Source organism: Pristiophorus japonicus, chromosome 4 (genome assembly GCF_044704955.1).
Source record: "Pristiophorus japonicus isolate sPriJap1 chromosome 4, sPriJap1.hap1, whole genome shotgun sequence".
In the NCBI taxonomy this organism is placed as follows: Eukaryota; Metazoa; Chordata; class Chondrichthyes; family Pristiophoridae; genus Pristiophorus; species Pristiophorus japonicus.
In genome coordinates, this window is record NC_091980.1 from 9,473,193 (window position 1) to 9,490,527 (window position 17,335).

General features: G+C 48.5%; 1 protein-coding gene across 2 annotated transcripts in view; it reads right to left on the reverse strand.

Moving 5' to 3' along the window:
* Positions 1-17,335, reverse strand: part of gemin5 (gem (nuclear organelle) associated protein 5) — a 106,055-nt gene that overhangs the window by 79,043 nt on the left and 9,677 nt on the right. For both annotated transcript variants that reach the window (XM_070878003.1, XM_070878002.1), the window contains exons 3-5: positions 11,566-11,747; positions 3,633-3,784; positions 1,247-1,354 (exon numbers count right to left, since the gene is read on the reverse strand). In XM_070878003.1, coding sequence (XP_070734104.1) covers positions 1,247-1,354; positions 3,633-3,784; positions 11,566-11,747 — 442 coding nt within the window. The remainder of the gene's footprint in view (positions 1-1,246; positions 1,355-3,632; positions 3,785-11,565; positions 11,748-17,335) is intronic.

Consider the following 17,335-nt stretch of genomic DNA (forward strand, 5'->3'; position numbering starts at 1 on the left):
ATAGAAAGACTTGCATTTCTATAGCACCTTCCACCACCTCAGGGCTTTCCAAAGTTCTTTACAGCCAATAAAGTACTTTATTGAAGTACACTCACTGTTGTAATGTGGGAAACGCAGCAGCCAATTTGCGCACAGCAAGCTCCCACACACAGCAATGTGATAATGACCGGATAATCAGTTTTTTTTAGTGATGTTGGTTGAGGGATAAATATTGGCCCCAGGACACCGGGGAGCAAAGTTTCCTCTAAGCTGCACAGACGCGCAGCTCACTGCCGATTCCGCGCACTCCAGGACCAGTTTTCCCCCCATATTAAATGCCACGCATGCTCCAAACTCCAATCATTGCTGGGGGTAACCGTAACAACCACCCTCCAGCTGGGAGGGAACATGAACTCGTTTTGGAGAGAGGTTTTCAGCACAAGACATTGTAACGTATGCAGCGGTGAGTATGAGTTGGGAGTGGTTTAGTCCACTCCAGGGAGTTGAGCACATAAATCTAGGTTGACACTCCCAGTGCAGTACTGAGGGAGTGCCGCACTGTCGGAGGGGCAGTACTGAGGGAGCGCCGCACTGTCGGAGGGGCAGTACTGAGGGAGCGCCGCACTGTCGGAGGGGCAGTACTGAGGGAGCGCCGCACTGTCGGAGGGGCCGTATTTCGGTTGAGACGTTAAACCGAGGCCCCGTCTGCTCTCTGAGGTGGACGTAAAAGATCCCATGGCACTATTTCGAAGAAGAGCAGGGGGAGTTATCTCCGGTGTCCTGGGGCCAATATTTATCCCTCAATCAACATAACAAAAACAGATTATCAGGTCATTATCACATTGCTGTGTGTGGGAGTTTGCTGCGTGCAAATTGGCTGACGCATTTCCCACATTACAACACTTCAAAAAGTACTTCATTGGCTGTAAAGCACTTGGAGACATCCGGTCATGAAAGACGCTATATAAATGCAACTCTTTCTTTCAGCCAGTCACGTGATGTTCACAAGACTCAATAAAACCCCAGCCAGTTGAGTTTGGAGGATTCACGATGGGGCAGGTGGTTGCGAGTCTGGTGGATGAACTGGTAATGTGCCGTGTGATTGTTAAACATTTTGCTAATAAACCAACTAGTTCTGAATAGTAATGTGTCACACTCCTTCAGGCTGAGGGGTAAACTGATACTTTTGCTCAGTTCCATATTTTAGGAAAATATTTTATATTTAAAAAAAAAGTCAAAACACTTCAGGCAGAATGGTGAGAATTACCTTTGCCTTTTGTGGTGTTCCAGACGCGGATAGTCTGGTCCTTGCTCCCAGATGCCAGGAAACTGCCTCTCGCCGTATCCGACTTCACAAGCTCGCCATTCAGCCCATCTGTTTCCGGGAGACAGAACAAAAAATATTACCCATTTAAATTACATACGGTATATCGAGATGAGGTGCCTAAGTGGTGGCAAATAAAATGGGTGTCCCAACTACACTGCCCCATCAAACATTCCCAGGGCAGGTACAGCACGGGTTAGATACAGAGTAAAGCTCCCTCTACACTGTCCCATCAAACACTCCCAGGGCAGGTACAGCACGGGGTTAGATACAGAGTATAGCTCCCTCTACACTGTCCCATCAAAAACTCCCAGGGCAGGTACAGCACGGGTTAGATACAGAGTAAAGCTCCCTCTACACTGTCCCATCAAACACTCCCAGGGCAGGTACAGCACGGGTTAGATACAGAGTAAAGCTCCCTCTACACTGTCCCATCAAACACTCCCAGGGCAGGTACAGCACGGGTTAGATACAGAGTAAAGCTCCCTCTACACTGTCCCAACCTCGGGCCTTACCCCCAATCTCAGCAGAACATCCCCTGCTCTACCACAAAGGAACATAGAAAGATAGGAACAGGAGGCCGTTCTGTCCCTCGAGCCTGTTTTGGGGCACCTTTCTCCAGAAAAGGGAAGGCTGTGGGGTGACCTGATAGAGGTCTTTATAATTATGAAAGGGTTTGATAGGGTAGACGGAGTGAAGATGTTTGCACTTGTGGGGGAGACCAGAACTCGGGGCCATCGGTAGAAGACAGTGACGAATAAACCCAATGGGGAATTCAGGAGAAACCTCTTTACCCAGAGAGTGGTGAGAATATGGAACTTGCTGCCACAGGGAGGGGTTGAGGCAAATAGTATCGATGCATTTAAGGGGAAGCTGGATAAACACATGAGGGAGAAGGGAATAGAGGGATATGTTGACGGGGTAAGATGGAGAGGGGTGGGAGGGGGCTGGTGTGGAGCATAAACCCCGGCACGGACCTGTGGGGCCGAATGGCCTGTTTCTGTGCCGTAAATACTGTGTGATTCTACGTTAATGTGCACTGTAGCAGTATAATTGAGGTGTATAAAGTTATGAGGGGCCCTGGATAGAGTGGATAGACTATTTCCCTTAGCAGAGAGGTCAACAACCAGGGGGCACAGATTTAAAGTAGGAGGTTTAGAAGGGAAATGAGGAAGCATTTCTTCACACCCACTACTTTCTATGTTTCTAATTGGTAGAGGGGATTTGATGGGAAATGTCTTCACCCAGAGGGTGGTGGGGGTCTGGAACTCACGGCCTGAACGGTAGTACAGGCAGAAACCCTCACCACATTTAAAAAGTACTTGGATGTGCACCTGAAGTGCCGTAACCTACAGGGCTACGGACCCACAGCTGGAAAGTGGGAAGGGTGACAGATTAGTAAAAGGGGAGGTGCAACGAGACCTGGGTGTCATTGAAGGTTGGCATGCAGGTACAGCAGGCAGTGAAGAAAGCAAATGGCATGCTGGCCTTCAAAGCTAGAGGATTTGAGTATAGGAGCAGGGAGGTCTTACTGCAGTTGCATAGGTCTTGGTGAGGCCACACCTTGACTATTGTGTACAGTTTTGGTTTCCTAATCTGAGGAAGGACATTCTTGCTATTGAGGGAGTGCAGCGAAGGTTCACCAGACTGATTCCCAGGACTGACATATGAAGGAAGACTGGATCGACTAGGCTTAATATTCACTGGAATTTAGAAGAATGAGAGGGGATCTCATAGAAACATATAAAATTCTGACGGGATTGGACAGGATAGATGCAGGAAGAATGTTCCCGATGTTGGGGAAGTCCAGAACCAGGGGTCACAGTCTAAGGGTAAGGGGTAAGCCATTTCGGACCGAGATGAGGAGAAACTTCTTCAGTCAGAGAGTTGTGAACCTGTGGAATTCTCTACCACAGAAAGTTGTTGAGGCCAGTTCGTTAGATATATTCAAAAGGGAGTTAGATGTGGCCCTTATGGCTAAAGGGATCAAAGGGTATGGAGAGAAAGCAGGAATGGGGTACTGAAGTTACAAGATCAGCCATGATCTTATTGAATTGTGGTGCAGGCTCGAAGGGCCGAATGGCCTAATCCTGCAGCTATTTTCTATGTTTCTATTAGGCTGGGTAGCTCTTTGTCGGCCGGCGCGGACAGGATGGGCCGAAATGGCCTCCATCCGTGCTGTAAATTTCTATGATTGCATAGCACGGAGTAAAGGTGTTCATTTTATTTATTAACGAAGGCACGGGGGGGGGGGTCAAGCTCCCGTTTAACGCAGTGGGTTTAACCGCCGACTGTCGTCACCAGAAACGAGGGAACATGGTTGCCCTACCAGAGGTGTTCTCGTAGCGACATAGCAGGCCTTCCTCACAGAGCTGCGGACACCAGGAGAGGAAGTGGATCTCCCCATCGTGACCCCGCAATCTGTGAACGACCTCCCCCTTTCGGTTTATATCAATGATGACAATCATTCCGTCTTTATACCTGCAGGCAGAGGAGGAGAAAAAAAATTAAACCACTGCAGGAAAATAGTCTCACGAGAACATAAGAAATAGGAGCAGGAGTTGGCCATTCGGCCCCTCGAGCCTGCTCCGCCATTCAATACGATCATGGCTGATCATCAAAATCAAATTCACTTTCCCGCCCGATCCCCATATCCCTCATTTTTTAAAAATTAATTCTCGGGATGTGGGTGCCGCTGGCAAGGCCGGCATTTATTGCCCATCCCTAATTGCCCCTTGAGAAGGTGGTGGTGAACCGCCTTCTTGAACCGCTGCAGTCCGTGTGGTGAAGGTGCTCCCACAGTGCTGTGAAGGAGGGAGTTCCAGGATTGTGACCCAGCGACGATGAAGGAACGGCCGATATATTTCCCAGTCGGGATGGTGTGTGACTCGGAGGGGGGAACGTGGAGGTGGTGGTGTTCCCATTCACCTGCTGCCCTTGTCCTTCTAGGTGGGAGAGGTCGTGGGTTTGGGAGGTGCTGCCGAAGAAGCCTTGGCGAGTTGCTGCAGTGCATCTTGTAGATGGTGCACACTGCAGCCACGGTGCGCCGGTGGTGGAGGGAGTGAGTGTTGAAGGTGGTGGGTAGCGTGCCGATCAAGCGGGCTGCTTTGTCCTGGATGGTGTCGAGCTTCTTTGAGTATTGTTGGAGCTGCATTCATCCAGGCAAGTGGAGAGTGTTCCATCACACTCCTGACTTGTGCAGTGTAGATGGTGGAAAGGCTTTGAGGAGTCAGGGGGTGAGACACTCGTCGCAGAATACCCAGCTTCTGATCTGCTCTTGTAGCCACAGTATTTATGTGGCTGGTCCGGTTAAGTTTCTGGTCAATGGTGACCCCCTCAGGATATTTGCACTTTTGTATTTTTACTACATTGTGGATAGGATTGCAGAATTTGACCTACAAAGCCAGAAAAGCTCCGACAGTAGAAGTATAATTTGACTTACTCAATCGCTGTTAACTAGCTGCCCTGCTAGTGAGCAAATAAGAGGCTATACGAACCAAATCATAGAATGACACAGCACCGAGCGAGGCCATTCGGCTCATTGTGCTGGCTCTATGAAAGAACGATCCAATTAATCACACTCCCCCCTGCCCTTTCCCCATAGCCCGACAAATTTGACCCCTTCAAGTAATTGCGAGAGCTGCGAGGAGGATGCTATGAGGCTGCAGAGTGACTTGGATAGGTTAGATGAGTGGGCAAATGCATGGCAGATGAAGTATAATGTGGATAAATGTGAGGTTATCCACTTTGGTGGTAAAAACAGAGAGACAGACTATTATCTGAATGGTGACAGATTAGGAAAAGGGAAGGTGCAACGAGACCTGGGTGTCATGGTACATCAGTCATTGAAGGTTGGCATGCAGGTACAGCAGGCGGTTAAGAAAGCAAATGGCATGTTGGCCTGCATAGCGAGGGGATTTGAGTACAGGGGCAGGGAGGTGTTGCTACAGTTGTACAGGGCCTTGGTAAGGCCACACCTGGAGTATTGTGTACAGTTTTGGTCTCCTAACTTGAGGAAGGACATTCTTGCTATTGAGGGAGTGCAGCGAAGATTCACCAGACTGATTCCCGGGATGGTGGGACTGACCTATCAAGAAAGACTGGATCAACTGGGCTTGTATTCACTGGAGTTCAGAAGAATGAGAGGGGACCTCATAGAAACGTTTAAAATTCTGACGGGTTTAGACAGGTTAGATGCAGGAAGAATGTTCCCAATGTTGGGGAAGTCCAGAACCAGGGGTCAGAGTCTAAGAATAAGGGGTAAGCCATTTAGGACTGAGATGAGGAGAAACTTCTTCACCCAGAGAGTGGTGAACCTGTGGAATTCTCTACCACAGAAAGTAGTTGAGGCCAATTCACTAAATATATTCAAAAGGGAGTTAGATTAAGTCCTTACTACTCGGGGGATCAAGGGGTATGGCGAGAAAGCAGGAACGGGGTACTGAAGTTGAATGTTCAGCCATGAACTCATTGAATGGCGGTGCAGGCTAGAAAGGCCGAATGGCCTACTCCTGCACCTATTTTCTATGTTTCTATGTTTATCCAATTCCCTTTTGAAATAATCTGCGTTCACCGCCCATTCAGGCAGCGGCTCCCCGTGCAATTTTATTTCTCATGTCGGCCTCTGGTTCTTTTGCCAATTACCGTCCCTCCTGCCAATGGAAGCCGTTTCTCCTTACTTAATCCATATACAAATGCAGGTCACTCTGTCTAGACCAGTCATGATTTAGGGGTCAACCATTTAGGACTGAGATGAGGAGAAAGTTCTTCACTCAGAGGGTGGTGAATCTTTGGAATTCTCTACCCCAGAGAGATGTGGAGACTCAGTCTTTGAGTATATTCAAGGAAGGGGCCTGGAGACAGTGCAGGAAAGTGGAGTTGAGGTCAAAGATCAGCCATGATCGCATTGAAAGGCGGAGCAGGTTCGAGGGGCCGAATGGTCGACTCCTGCTCCTAATTCTTATGTTGTGAACATGCGAAAAAAGACAGACAGCTACATATCATCTGGTGTTCCCCTGGGGGGGGGAGGGGTGTATGAATGTTGAGCATTTGCCCTGCCCACATGCATAACACTGCGCTTATCTAAGTTAGACATCATTTTCCCATCGTGATGCCCAGTCTCCCAACACATTAAAGATCTGCCTGAGAGGGGAGCGACCTGTCAAAAGCTCAGCGGGAGATCGAGAGCCAGCGGCAGTTGGTGAGAGGGGAGCGACCTGTCAAAAACCCAGCGGGAGATCGAGAGCCAGCGTACCGGTGCAGCTACAGCGGGAGAGAAAACAAAATAGAAGTAGAAAGTAATCAAAAAGTGACGTCACAGCCAATGTGGTAAGTGATTGGCTGGTGATTGGTGAGTAGCTTTTCTTTTCTTTTTATTGTTATTACCAATTTAAGGGTATCTAAGGTTAAGACATGGCAGGAGAGCTCGGCCATGTGATATGCTCCTCCTGTACCATGTGGGAACTCGGGGACACTTCCGGTGTCCCTGGGCGCTACGTGTGTGGGAAGTGTATCCGCCTCGAGCTCTTGACGATCCGCGTTGCGGAATTGGAGCTGAGGGTGGATTCACTCTGGAGCATCCACGATGCTGAGAATGACGTGAGTATCACGTGTAGTGAGTTGGTCTTACCGCAGGAGAAGGGTCCACAGCCAGATAGGGAATGGAAGACCAGCAGGAAGAGCAGTGCAAGAAAGATAGTGCAGGGGTCCCCTGCGGTCATCCCCCTGCAAAACAGATACACTGCTTTGAGTACTGTTGGGGAGGATGACTCATCAGGGGAGGGCAGCAGCAGCCAAGTTCATGGCACCGTAGGTGGCTCTGCTGCAAAGGAGGGCAGGAAAAAGAGTGGGAGAGCGATAGTGATAGGGGATTCAATGGTGAGGGGAATAGATAGGCGTTTCTGCGGACGCAACCGAGACTCCAGGATGGTATGTTGCCTCCCTGGTGCAAGGGTCAAGGATGTCTCGGAGCGGGTGCAGGACATTCTGAAATGGGAGGGAGAACAGCCAGTTGTCGTGGTGCACATTGGTACCAACGACATAGGTAAAAAAAGGGATGAGGTCCTACGAAAAGAATTTAAGGAGCTAGGAGCTAAATTAAAAAGTAGGACCTCAAAAGTAGTAATCTCGGGATTGCTACCAGTGCCACGTGCTAGTCAGAGTAGGAATCGCAGGATAGCGCAGATGAATACATGGCTTGAGCAGTGGTGCAGCAGGGAGGGATTCAAATTCTTGGGGCATTGGAACCGGTTCTGGGGGAGGTGGGACCAGTACAAACCGGACGGTCTGCACCTGGGCAGGTCCGGAACCAATGTCCTAGGGGGAGTGTTTGCTAGTGCTGTTGGGGAGGAGTTAAACTAATATTGCAGGGGGATGGGAACCTATACAGGGAGACAGAGGGAGACAAAAATGAGGCAAAAGCAAAAGACAGAAAGGAGACGAGGAAAAGTGGAGGGCAGAGAAACCCAAGGCAAAGAACAAAAAGGGCAAAATTCTAGAAGGACAAAGGGTGTTAAAAAAGCAAGCCTGAAGGCTTTGTGTATTAATGCAAGGAGTATCCGCAATAAGGTGGATGAATTAACTGTGCAAATAGATGTTAACAAATATTATGTGATTGGGATTACGGAGACGTGGCTCCAGGATGATCAGGGCTGGGAACTCAACATTCAGGGGTATTCAACATTCAGGAAGGATAGAATAAAAGGAAAAGGAGGTGGGGTAGCATTGCTGGTTAAAGAGGAGATTAATGCAATAGTTAGGAAAGACATTAGCTTGGATGATGTGGAATCTATATGGGTAGAGCTGCAGAACACTAAAGGGCAAAAATCGTTAGTGGGAGTTGTGTACAGACCTCCAAACAGTAGTAGTGATGTTGGGGAGGGCATCAAACAGGAAATTAGGAGTGCATGCAATAAAGGTGCAGCAGTTAGAATGGGTGACTTTAATATGCACATAGATTGGGCTAGCCAAACTGGAAGCAATACGGTGGAGGAGGATTTCCTGGAATGCATAAGGGATGGTTTTCTAGACCAATATGTCGAGGAACCAACTAGGGGGGAGGCCATCTTAGACTGGGTGTTGTGAATGAGAGAGGATTAATTAGCATTCTCATTGTGCGAGGCCCCTTGGGGAAGAGTGACCATAATATGGTGGAATTCTGCATTAGGATGGAGAATGAAACAGTTAATTCAGAGACCATGGTCCAGAACTTAAAGAAGGGTAACTTTGAAGGTATGAGGCATGAATTGGCTAAGATAGATTGGCTAATGATACTTAAGGGGTTGACTGTGGATGGGCAATGGCAGACATTTAGAGACCGCATGGATGAATTACAACAATTGTACATTCCTGTCTGGCGTAAAAATAAAAAAGGGAAGGTGGCTCAACCGTGGCTATCTAGGGAAATCAGGGATAGTATTAAAGCTAAGGAAATGGCATACAAATTGGCCAGAAATAGCAGCGAACCTGGGGACTGGGAGAAATTTAGAACTCAGCAGAGGAGTACAAAGGGTTTGATTAGGGCAGGGAAAATGGAGTACGAGAAGAAGCTTGCAGGGAACATTAAGGCGGATTGCAAAAGTTTCTATTGGTATGTAAAGAGAAAAAGGTTAGTAAAGACAAACGTAGGTCCCCTGCAGTCAGAATCAGGGGAAGTCATAACGGGGAACAAAGAAATGGCAGACCAATTGAACAAGTACTTTGGTTCAGTATTCACTAAGGAGGACACAAACAACCTTCCGGATATAAAAGTGGTCAGAGGGTCTATTAAGGAGGAGGGACTGAGGGAAATCTTTATTAGTCGGGAAATTGTGTTGGGGAAATTGATGGGATTGAAGGCCGATAAATCCCCAGGGCCTGATGGACTGCATCCCAGAGTACTTAAGGAGGTGGCCTTGGAAATAGCGGATGCATTGACAGTCATTTTCCAACATTCCATTGACTCTGGATCAGTTCCTATCGAGTGGAGGGTAGCCAATGTAACCCCACTTTTTAAAAAAGGAGGGAGAGAGAAAGCAGGGAATTATAGACCGGTCAGCCTGACCTCAGTAGTGGGTAAAATGATGGAATCAATTATTAAGGATGTCATAGCAGCGCATTTGGAAAATGGTGACATGATAGGTCCAAGTCAGCATGGATTTGTGAAAGGGAGATCATGCTTGACAAATCTTCTGGAACTTTTTGAGGATGTTTCCAATAAAGTGGACAAAGGAGTACCAGTTGATGTGGTATATTTGGACTTTCAGAAGGCTTTCGACAAGGTCCCACACAGGAGATTAATGTGCAAAGTTAAAGCACATGGGATTGGGGGTAGTGTGCTGACGTGGATTGAGAACTGGTTGTCAGACAGGAAGCAAAGAGTAGGAGTAAATGGGTACTTTTCGGAATGGCAGGCAGTGACTAGTGGGGTACCGCAGGGTTCTGTGCTGGGGCCCCAGCTGTTTACATTGTACATTAATGATTTAGACGAGGGGATTAAATGTAGTATCTCCAAATTTGCGGATGACACTAAGTTGGGTGGCAGTGTGAGCTGCGAGGAGGATGCTATGAGGCTACAGAGTGACTTGGATAGGTTAGGTGAGTGGGCAAATGCGTGGCAGATGAAGTATAATGTGGATAAATGTGAGGTTATCCACTTTGGTGGTAAAAACAGAGAGACAGACTATTATCTGAATGGTGACAGATTAGGAAAAGGGAAGGTGCAACGAGACCTGGGTGTCATGGTACATCAGTCATTGAAGGTTGGCATGCAGATACAGCAGGCGGTTAAGAAAGCAAATGGCATGTTGGCCTTCATAGCGAGGGGATTTGAGTACAGGTGCAGGGAGGTGTTGCTACAGTTGTACAGGGCCTTGGTGAGGCCACACCTGGAGTATTGTGTACAGTTTTGGTCTCCTAACTTGAGGAAGGACATTCTTGCTATTGAGGGAGTGCAGCGAAGATTCACCAGACTGATTCCCGGGATGGTGGGACTGACCTATCAAGAAAGACTGGATCAACTGGGCTTGTATTCACTGGAGTTCAGAAGAGTGAGAGGGGACCTCATAGAAACGTTTAAAATTCTGACGGGTTTGGACAGGTTGGATGCAGGAAGAATGTTCCCAATGTTGGGGAAGTCCAGAACCAGGGGTCACAGTCTAAGGATAAGGGGTAAGCCATTTAGGACCGAGATAAGGAGAAACTTCTTCACCCAGAGAGTGGTGAACCTGTGGAATTCTCTACCACAGAAAGTAGTTGAGGCCAATTCACTAAATATATTCAAAAGGGAGTTAGATGAAGTCCTTACTACTCGGGGGATCAAGGGGTATGGCGTGAAAGCAGGAAGTGGGTACTGAAGTTTCATGTTCAGCCATGAACTCATTGAATGGCGGTGCAGGCTAGAAGGGCTGAATGGCCTGCTCCTGCACCTATTTTCTATGTTTCTATGAATCAGACGAGCCTCTTCTACAGTTTGAACACTCGCACAGATCTCGGTATCATCTGCAAATTTGCAAATTGTGTCGCCAACCCCTGAATCCAGATCATTCATAAAAATAATAAAAAGTTATTGCGTGATGTTCTTATGATTTTGAACATCTGTCAAATCTCCTCAAACTTCTCCGCTCCAACCAGAACCACCCCAGTTTCTCCACCGAACCAAAGCCCCTCATCCCTGGAGCCATTCAAGTCAATATCCTCCGCACACCCTCTCCAAATCCTTGACATCCTTCTAAAGTGCGGTGCGCGGAATCGAACACGATCATCATCATCATAGGCAAGTCCCTCGGAATTGAGGAAGACTGGCTTCCACTCTAAAAATGAGCCCTTAGGTGGCTGAACAGTCCAATACGAGAACCACAGTCCCTGTCACAGGTGGGACAGATAGTGGTTGAAGGAAAGGAAGGGTGGGACTGGGGTTTGCCGCACGCTCCTTCCGCTTGGTTTCTGCACACTCTCGGCGACGAGACTCGAGGTGCTCAGCGCCCTCCCGGATGCATTTCCTCCACTTAGGGCGAACTGGTCTTTGGCCGGGGACTCCCAGGTGTCAGTGGAGATGTTGCACTTTATCAGGGAGGCTTTGAGGGCGTACCTTGTAACGTTTCCTCTGCCCACCTTTGGCTTGTTTGCCGAGAAGGAGTTCCGAGTGGAGCACTTGCTTTGGGAACAGTGCTTTGAACACAATACCCCCCCCCCCCCCCCCCCATCCCCCGCTGATGGATCCCACCCAGCGCACCCCCCGGGCCCAGATAATTAGCACTGGCCATGCAAGCATCTCCCCCACTTACCCCAGTGCCACGTGCTCTTCATTGTGGGGCGAGCAGGTCAGGCAGAAAATGTTGCGGGGTTCGGGGAAGAAGTGGTGGGTGTCGTTTTTGGTGTACCACCAGCAGATCACAATCCCCTTCTCATCGGCAGACACCACCAACTCCTTCCTCAGCGGGGACCAATGGAGGGCGGTGATCGTACTCTGCAACAAATCAAACGTAAGCGTTAATTGTACACGGCAATTCGGATCAGGAGTCGGCCATACCGCCCCTCGAGCCTGCTCCGCCATTCAATACGATCATGGCTGATCCGATCATGGACTCAGCTCCACTTCCCTAGCCACATAACCCTGGACTCCCTTATCGTTCAATATCTGTCTATCTCTACATCGAGGGGCCAAATGGCCTACTCCTGCTCCGATTTCTTATGAATACATCTGCCAGTTCGACACAAGAGGACAGATCACAGGTTTTGACCTAATCGCATTCAATAAACATCCCAAATATGGCCTGGCGTGCTATGTCAAACAAGGCATGGAAGGCCACGCTGAACTTGAGCATACCAGTACTGCCGGAGTTTTTATTACGGCAAAACGCGTAGGACAGGTTAACATTCTATAAACCACCACTCGTTCAGTGGTCTGACCCTCCATTCCCTCATCATCATCATCATAGGCAGTCCCTCAAAATCGAGGAAGACTTGCTTCCACTCAAAGTGATTTTCTCAGGTGGCTGAACAGTCCAATACGGGAATTACAGTCTCTGTCACAGGTGGGACAGACAGTGGTTGAAGGAAAGGGAGGGTGGGGAGTCTGGTTTGCCGCACGCTCCTTCCGCTGCCTGTGCTTGATTTCTGCATGCTCTCGGCGACGAGACTCGAGATGCTCAGCGCCCTCCCGGATGCTCTTCCACCACTTAGGGCGGTCTTTGCCCAGGGACTCCCAAGTGCCGGTGGGGATGTTGTACTTTATCAGGGAGGCTTTGAGGGTGTCTTTGAAATGATTCCTCTGCCCACCTTGGGCTCACTTGCCGTGTAGGAGTTCCAAGTAGAGCATTTGCTTTAGGACAAAGGGTTTAATGAGGAGGTGGAAAATAGAGTATGCTGGGAACATAAAAACTGACTGCAAAAGCTTCTATAGATATGTGAAGAGAAAAAGATTAGTGAAAACAAACGTAGGTCCCTTGCAGTCAGAGTCAGGTGAATTTATAATGGGGAACAAAGAAATGGCGGACCAGTTAAACAAATACCTTGGTTCTGTTTTCAAGAAGGAAGACATAAATAACCTTCCGGAAATACTAGGGCACCGAGGGTCTAGCGAGAAGGAGGAACTGAAGGATATCCTTATAAAGCAGGAAATTGTGTTAGGGAAATTGATGGGATTGAAGGTCGATAAATCCCCGGGGCCTGATAAGTATTCTGGGATGCAGACTAAAGAAGTGGCCCTAGAAATAGTGGATGCATTGGTAATCATTTTCCAACAGTCTATTGACTCTGGATCAGTTCCTATGGATTGGAGGGTAGCTAATGTAACACCACTGTTTAAAAAAGGAGGGAGAGAGAAAGCGAGTAATTATAGACCGGTTAGCCTGACATCAGTGGTGGGGAAAATGTTGGAATCAATTATTAAAGCTGAAAAAGCAGCGCATTTGGAAAGCAGTGACAGGATCGGTCCAAGTCAGCGTGGATTTATGAAAGGGAAATCGTGCTTGATAAATTTTCTGGAATTTTTTGAGGATGTAACTAGTAGAATGGACAAGGGAGAACCAGTGGATGTGGTGTATTTGGACTTTCAAAAGGCTTTTGACAAGGTCCCACACAAGAGATTAGTTTGCAAAATCAAAGCACATGGTATTGGGGTAATGTACTGACGTGGATAGAGAACTGGTTGGCAGACAGGAAGCAGAGAGTCGGGATAAACGGGTCCTTTTCAGAATGGCAGGCAGTGACTAGTGGAGTGCCGCAGGGCTCAGTGCTGGGACCCCAGCTCTTTATAATATACATCAATGATTAATGAAGGAATTGAGTGTAATATCTCCAAGTTTGCAGATGACACTAAACTGGGTGGCGGTGTGAGCTGTGAGGGGGACGCTAAGAGGCTGCAGGGTGACTTGGACAGGTTAGGTGAGTGGGCAAATGCATGGCAGATGCAGTATAATGTGGATAAATGTGAGTTTACCCACTTTGGGGGCAAAAACAAGAAGGCAGAATATTATCTGAATGGCGGCAGATTAGAAAAAGGGGAGGTGCAACGAGACCTGGGTGTCATGGTACATCAGTCATTGAAAGTTGGCATGCAGGTACAGCAGGCGGTGAAGAAGGCAAATGGTATGTTGGCCTTCATAGCTAGGGGTTTTGAGTATAGGAACAGGGAGGTCTTACTGCAGTTGTACAGGGCCTTGGTGAGGCCTCACCTGGAATATTGTGTTCAGTTTTGGTTTTCTAATCTGAGGAAGGACGTTCTTGCTATTGAGGGAGTGCAGCGAAGGTTCACTAGACTAATTCCCGGGATGGCGGAACTGACATATGAGGAGAGACTGGATCAACTGGGCCTTTATACACAGGAGTTTAGAAGAATGAGAGGGGATCTCATAGAAACATCTAAGATTCTGATGGGATTGTACAGGTTAGATGTTCCCGATGTTGGGGAAGTCCAGAACTAGGAGACACAGTCTTAGGATAAGGGGTAGGCCATTTAGGACTGAGATGAGGAGAAACTTCTTCACTCAGAGAGTTGTCAACCTGTGGAATTCCCTACCGCAGAGAGTTGTTGATGCCAGTTCATTGGATATATTCAAGAGGGAGTGAGATATGGCCCTTACGGCTAAAGGGATCAAGGGGTATGGAGAGAAAGCAGGAAAGGGGTACTGAGGGAATGATCAGCCATAATCATATTGAATGGTGGCGCAGGCTCAAAGGATCGAATGGCCTACTCCTGCACCTATTTTCTATGTTTTCTATGTTTGGGAGTCTCGTGTCGGACATGCAGACGATGTGGCCTCCCCACCGGAGCTGGTCGAGTGCGGTCAGTACCTCGATGCTGGGGATGTTGGCCTGATCGAGAGCACTGACGTTGGTGCATCTGTCCTCCCAGGGGATTTGAAGGAACTTGCGGAAACATCGCTGATGATACTTCTCCACCGATTTGAGGTGTCTACTGTATATTGTCCACGTCTCTGAGCCATATAGGAGGGCGGGTATTACGACAGCCTTGTAGACCATAAGCTTGGTGCCAGATTTGAGGACCTGGTCTTCAAACATTCTTCCTCTGTCTCCCTCCTAATCAACACTCATCTATCCATCTCGGAGTCTTTAATAGCCACCACACAATGTGAGTAAAAGAGTAAAGACGCCTTGTTTCAATTACATCGGGCCCAGGTGAGACCGCACCTGGAGTATTGTGTACAGTTTTAGTCTCCTTACCTAAGGAAGGGTATGTTTGCTATTGAGCGTGCAACAAATGCTCACCAGACTGATTCCTGGGATGGGGAGGATTGTCCTTTGAGAAGAGATTGAGTAGACTAGGCCTATATTCTCTAGAGTTTAGAAGAATGAGAGGTGATCTTGTTGAAACATACAAAATTCTTACAGGGCTTGACAGGGTAGATGCAGGGAGGATGTTCCCCCTGCCTGGGGAGTCTAGAACCAGGGGTCACTGTCTCAGGATAAAGGGTTGGCCATTTAGGACTGAGATGAAGAGAACCTTCTTCACTCAGAGGGTGGTGAATCTTTGGAATTCTCTACCCCAGAGGGCTGTGGATGTTCAGTCTTTGAGTATAGATTTTTGGATACTATGAGAATCAAGGGATATGGGAATAGTGCAGGAAAGTGGAGTTGAGGTAGAAGATCAGCCATGATCTCATTGAATGGCAGTGCAGGCTCAAGGGGCCGAATGGCCTACTCCTGCTCCTAATTCTTATGTTCTTACGTTAAAGTGGGGCTATGCAGACGCCAACTATAATGGGGAAGCAATTGTACAGTGGGCTTCACGAGAGAATAACTTCCTCCTTTATGACGCTAAAGATCGAGGTACGTTTAATTTGTCAAGGTGCCAGAGAGACTATAACCCAGACCGATGTTTCCTCGCTAAAAACAGACCATTCTTGACAACATCTCCAACAGTCAACACAAGCCCTCAATCATCAACATTGGCCTCGAAAGTCCTGTCATTGCATCAACACTGGAACCACGATGGGACTTCAGAAAAGCAGACTGGGAAACCTTCCAAAGGTCAGCTGACATCAACGTCAGGTGGATTCCACCAACCACCACCGCCGTCAACGGAATTATTAAAGCTGCCGCAAAACGCAGTATACCTCAGGGGTTTAGAAAGACATATATTCCTTGTTGGACGGAAGAAAGCAAGGTTCTCTACCCAGGAGTATTTACTGAACGAGAACCCAGCCACAGCCAGCGCAATGCTGGAGTCCTTGAACTCGGCGAGACATGAAAGGGGGAGGAGCCTTGTGGCGATGACTCACTTCACCCACTCCAGCAGGAAAGCACGGGCCTTGCTCCGTCAACTGGGGGCAAACCCCGCCTATAAACACAGGGCGACCATCAGAGCGGGCCCCATTGCAGCCCATTCGATACAAGCGTCAACGGCTCCGGTCAACAAAGAATTGTGTCGGCAGATGAAGCGGCGGCTTTCGACAAACTTGATGGCGGCACCAAAATCGTCAACTATGTCTGATCCATTCACCTTGGACAAACTAAACGCAGCCCCGTCGACAACAAATCTGATGGCCCAGATGGCGTTTACCCAACATTCTTAAAAGCACTAGGATCAAAAGCAAAGAGATGGTTGAGCTCCTTCTTCTCCGAGGTACAGGCAGCTGGTAAAATTCCATCTATTGGGATGGAGACTAAATAATTGCCCTCCTGAAGCAGGGGAAGAAAGTATGTGAAGTCTCCAGCTATTGTGCAATCTCCTTACTTTGTACTTGCTACAAAGTGCTGGAGAGGCTACTACTCCACAGACTAGCCCCCGTCATCATCGAGCCAACCATTCCTGAGGAGCAAGTGGGCTTCCGGAGCTACCGTAACTACTGCGACCAAATGGTAGCTTTAACAGCGCACATCGAAGCAGGCCTCCAGCACCAGCTCAAGGCCACCCACGGCCTGCCTGACATACTGGTCAGTGACAGCGGGCCATGTTTCACCAGTGCCGAATTTAAAGAATTCATGACCCGCAATGGGATCAAACATGTCACCTCAAGCCCGTTTAAACCAGCCTCCAATGGGCAGGCAGAGCGGGCAGTACAAACCATCAAACAGAGCCTTAAACGAGTCACAGAAGGCTCACTCCAAACCCGCCTGTCCCGAGTACTGCTCAGTTACCGCACGAGATCCCACTCGCTCACAGGGGTGCCCCCGGCTGAGCTACTGATGAAAAGGACACTTAAAACCAGACTCTCGCTGGTTCACCCCAACCTGCATGATCAGGTAGAGAGCAGGCGGCAGCAACAAAATGTAAACGATGGTCGCGCCACTGTGTCACGGGAAATTGATCTGAATGACCCTGTGTATGTGCTAAACTATGGACAACATCCCAAGTGGATCGCGGGCACGGTGATAGCTAAAGAAGAGAGTCGGGTGTTTGTAGTCGAACTAGACAATGGCCAAATTTGCAGAAAGCACCTGGACCAAACGAGGCTGCGGTTCACAGACTGCCCTGAACAACCCACAGCAGACACCACCTTTTTCGAGCCCACAACACACACCCAAAGGATCAACGACACCACCCCAGACCAGGAAATCGAACCCATCACGCCCAACAGCCCAGCAAGGCCA